Source organism: Microtus ochrogaster, unplaced genomic scaffold, assembly GCF_000317375.1.
Source record: "Microtus ochrogaster isolate Prairie Vole_2 unplaced genomic scaffold, MicOch1.0 UNK99, whole genome shotgun sequence".
In the NCBI taxonomy this organism is placed as follows: Eukaryota; Metazoa; Chordata; class Mammalia; order Rodentia; family Cricetidae; genus Microtus; species Microtus ochrogaster.
Window position 1 is genome coordinate 1,034,142 of NW_004949197.1, and position 1,710 is coordinate 1,035,851.

Here is a 1,710-nt window from a genome sequence, read left to right on the forward strand (position 1 = left end):
CATCATGTGGTTGCTGGGAATTGAACTCATGACCTTTGGAAGAGCAGGCAATGCTCTTAACCACTGAGCCATCTCTCCAGCCCATGTTTTGTTTTGTTTTGTTTTGAAGATACGGTCTCATGTATTTCAGACTGGCCTCCAACTCCGCTGCTGCCGAGATGACCTTGGATATCTGATCCTCTGGCCTCTGCTTCCTTTACACTGGGATTACAGGAAATGCACAACACACTTGGTTTCTGGAACCCAAGGGTCCATGCATGCCACGCCAAATGAGTGTGTTTCAAATATAACAAACTCTAAAACGTTACCTTCAAAACCTGGGGCACCAACCCACTGCAGCCTATGAAACATACACAAAAAGGACTCCTTACTCTGTGAGAATATACAGCGCCGATATCAATCTTATACGGATTCATCTTCTGCATCTCCTTTTCCAGATCGCTCTGGTTGCTGAAGGACTGGTAGCGAATATAAATATCATCCTTCAATGTGAATGAAAATTCACGGTGTTGAAAGTAGTTCTTTGTCACTGCAAAACAATTTTAATTTGGCACTTTATTCGGTTTAGGGCATTATACAACCTCAACTAACAGGAAGATACACATACTAAAACGACAGAGTCTTACTGTAAAGACTAGGCTGCCCTGAAGTTTACTGCATAACCCAGGCTGACCTCGGAACTAAGGAAAATTCACCTGCCTCAGCTTCCCAAATGTAAGGATTACAGGTGTGGGCACCGGGCCCTCTAGAATATTTTTCATGAGTGCCCTTGTGCCCAACACTGTTCTACCTAGCCTGTAATTTGAAGGAACGTACTATTCCACATTTGCTAGGGAACAATAAGCAGGAGGTGTAAATATTTTAAAGACGAAATGCCTTTCATCGGGGGTGGGGGGTGGGGGGGGCACTAACAGACCCAGCTGTGAAAGTGTCTTTTTGCAGGTCACGCCTCCATGCTAACACCTAGATGCCCGCTTGTTGCTGGCCCCGTTCTTTCTTTTCTAACACAGTAAGGCCACAGGACCGTCATGTCCATCTGTCTTTTTGTATCTTAGAGGTGGTGGGGCGGGATGGAGATGGTGCAGGAAGACACCCGACACATCTGACAGAGAGGCCCTTTATACAGTCCCGCTCAGAACATCCTCACACACCTCTCCCAGACCCTCTACCTATCCCCTCCCGGCCTCCATCACCTCCTCCATAGTTGAGCCAGCGATAGTACTGGGCGTAGGGAAAGAGCCTTCGGTAATATAGCTTGAGTAGCTCAGGCAGCTCCGCAGGATCAAACGGCTCCATGAAGGAACTAGACTGACACGAGAATTGGCGGGAACGACACAGGACTCCACGACTGCGCACGCACAGAAATCGTGTCGCGCCGCCGCAGGGTCTGCCGGGAATTGTAGTTCTTGCAAGTCCTGCAGGCTTGCTCTTTCTGAAGAGAGAGTTCTGAAACCCTGTCTGGAAAAACAAAACAACAACAACAACAACAAATAACTTAGCTTTTTATGAACAGTGGTTGCAAGAATAGGTCAGAGTTCCTTTTTATTTGTTTGCTTAATTTTGCATTGACATCTGTGATATTCTATTATTTATTTATTATGTACACAACATTCCTTCCATGTATGCTTGCATGCCAGAAGAGGGCACCAGATCTCATTATAGATGACTGTGAGCCACCACGTGGTTGCTGGGAATTGAACTCAGGAGTGC

General features: G+C 46.4%; 1 protein-coding gene across 1 annotated transcript in view; it reads right to left on the reverse strand.

Moving 5' to 3' along the window:
• Prim1 (DNA primase subunit 1) overlaps nt 1-1,373 on the reverse strand; it is a 17,658-nt gene extending 16,285 nt beyond the window's left edge. Inside the window, exons 1-2 of the mRNA XM_005371209.2 lie at nt 1,194-1,373; nt 372-529 (exon numbers count right to left, since the gene is read on the reverse strand). Of these exons, the coding sequence (XP_005371266.1) occupies nt 372-529; nt 1,194-1,296 (261 nt within the window). The 5' untranslated portion in view covers nt 1,297-1,373. The remainder of the gene's footprint in view (nt 1-371; nt 530-1,193) is intronic.
• Between the last annotated feature and the right edge of the window lie 337 nt (nt 1,374-1,710).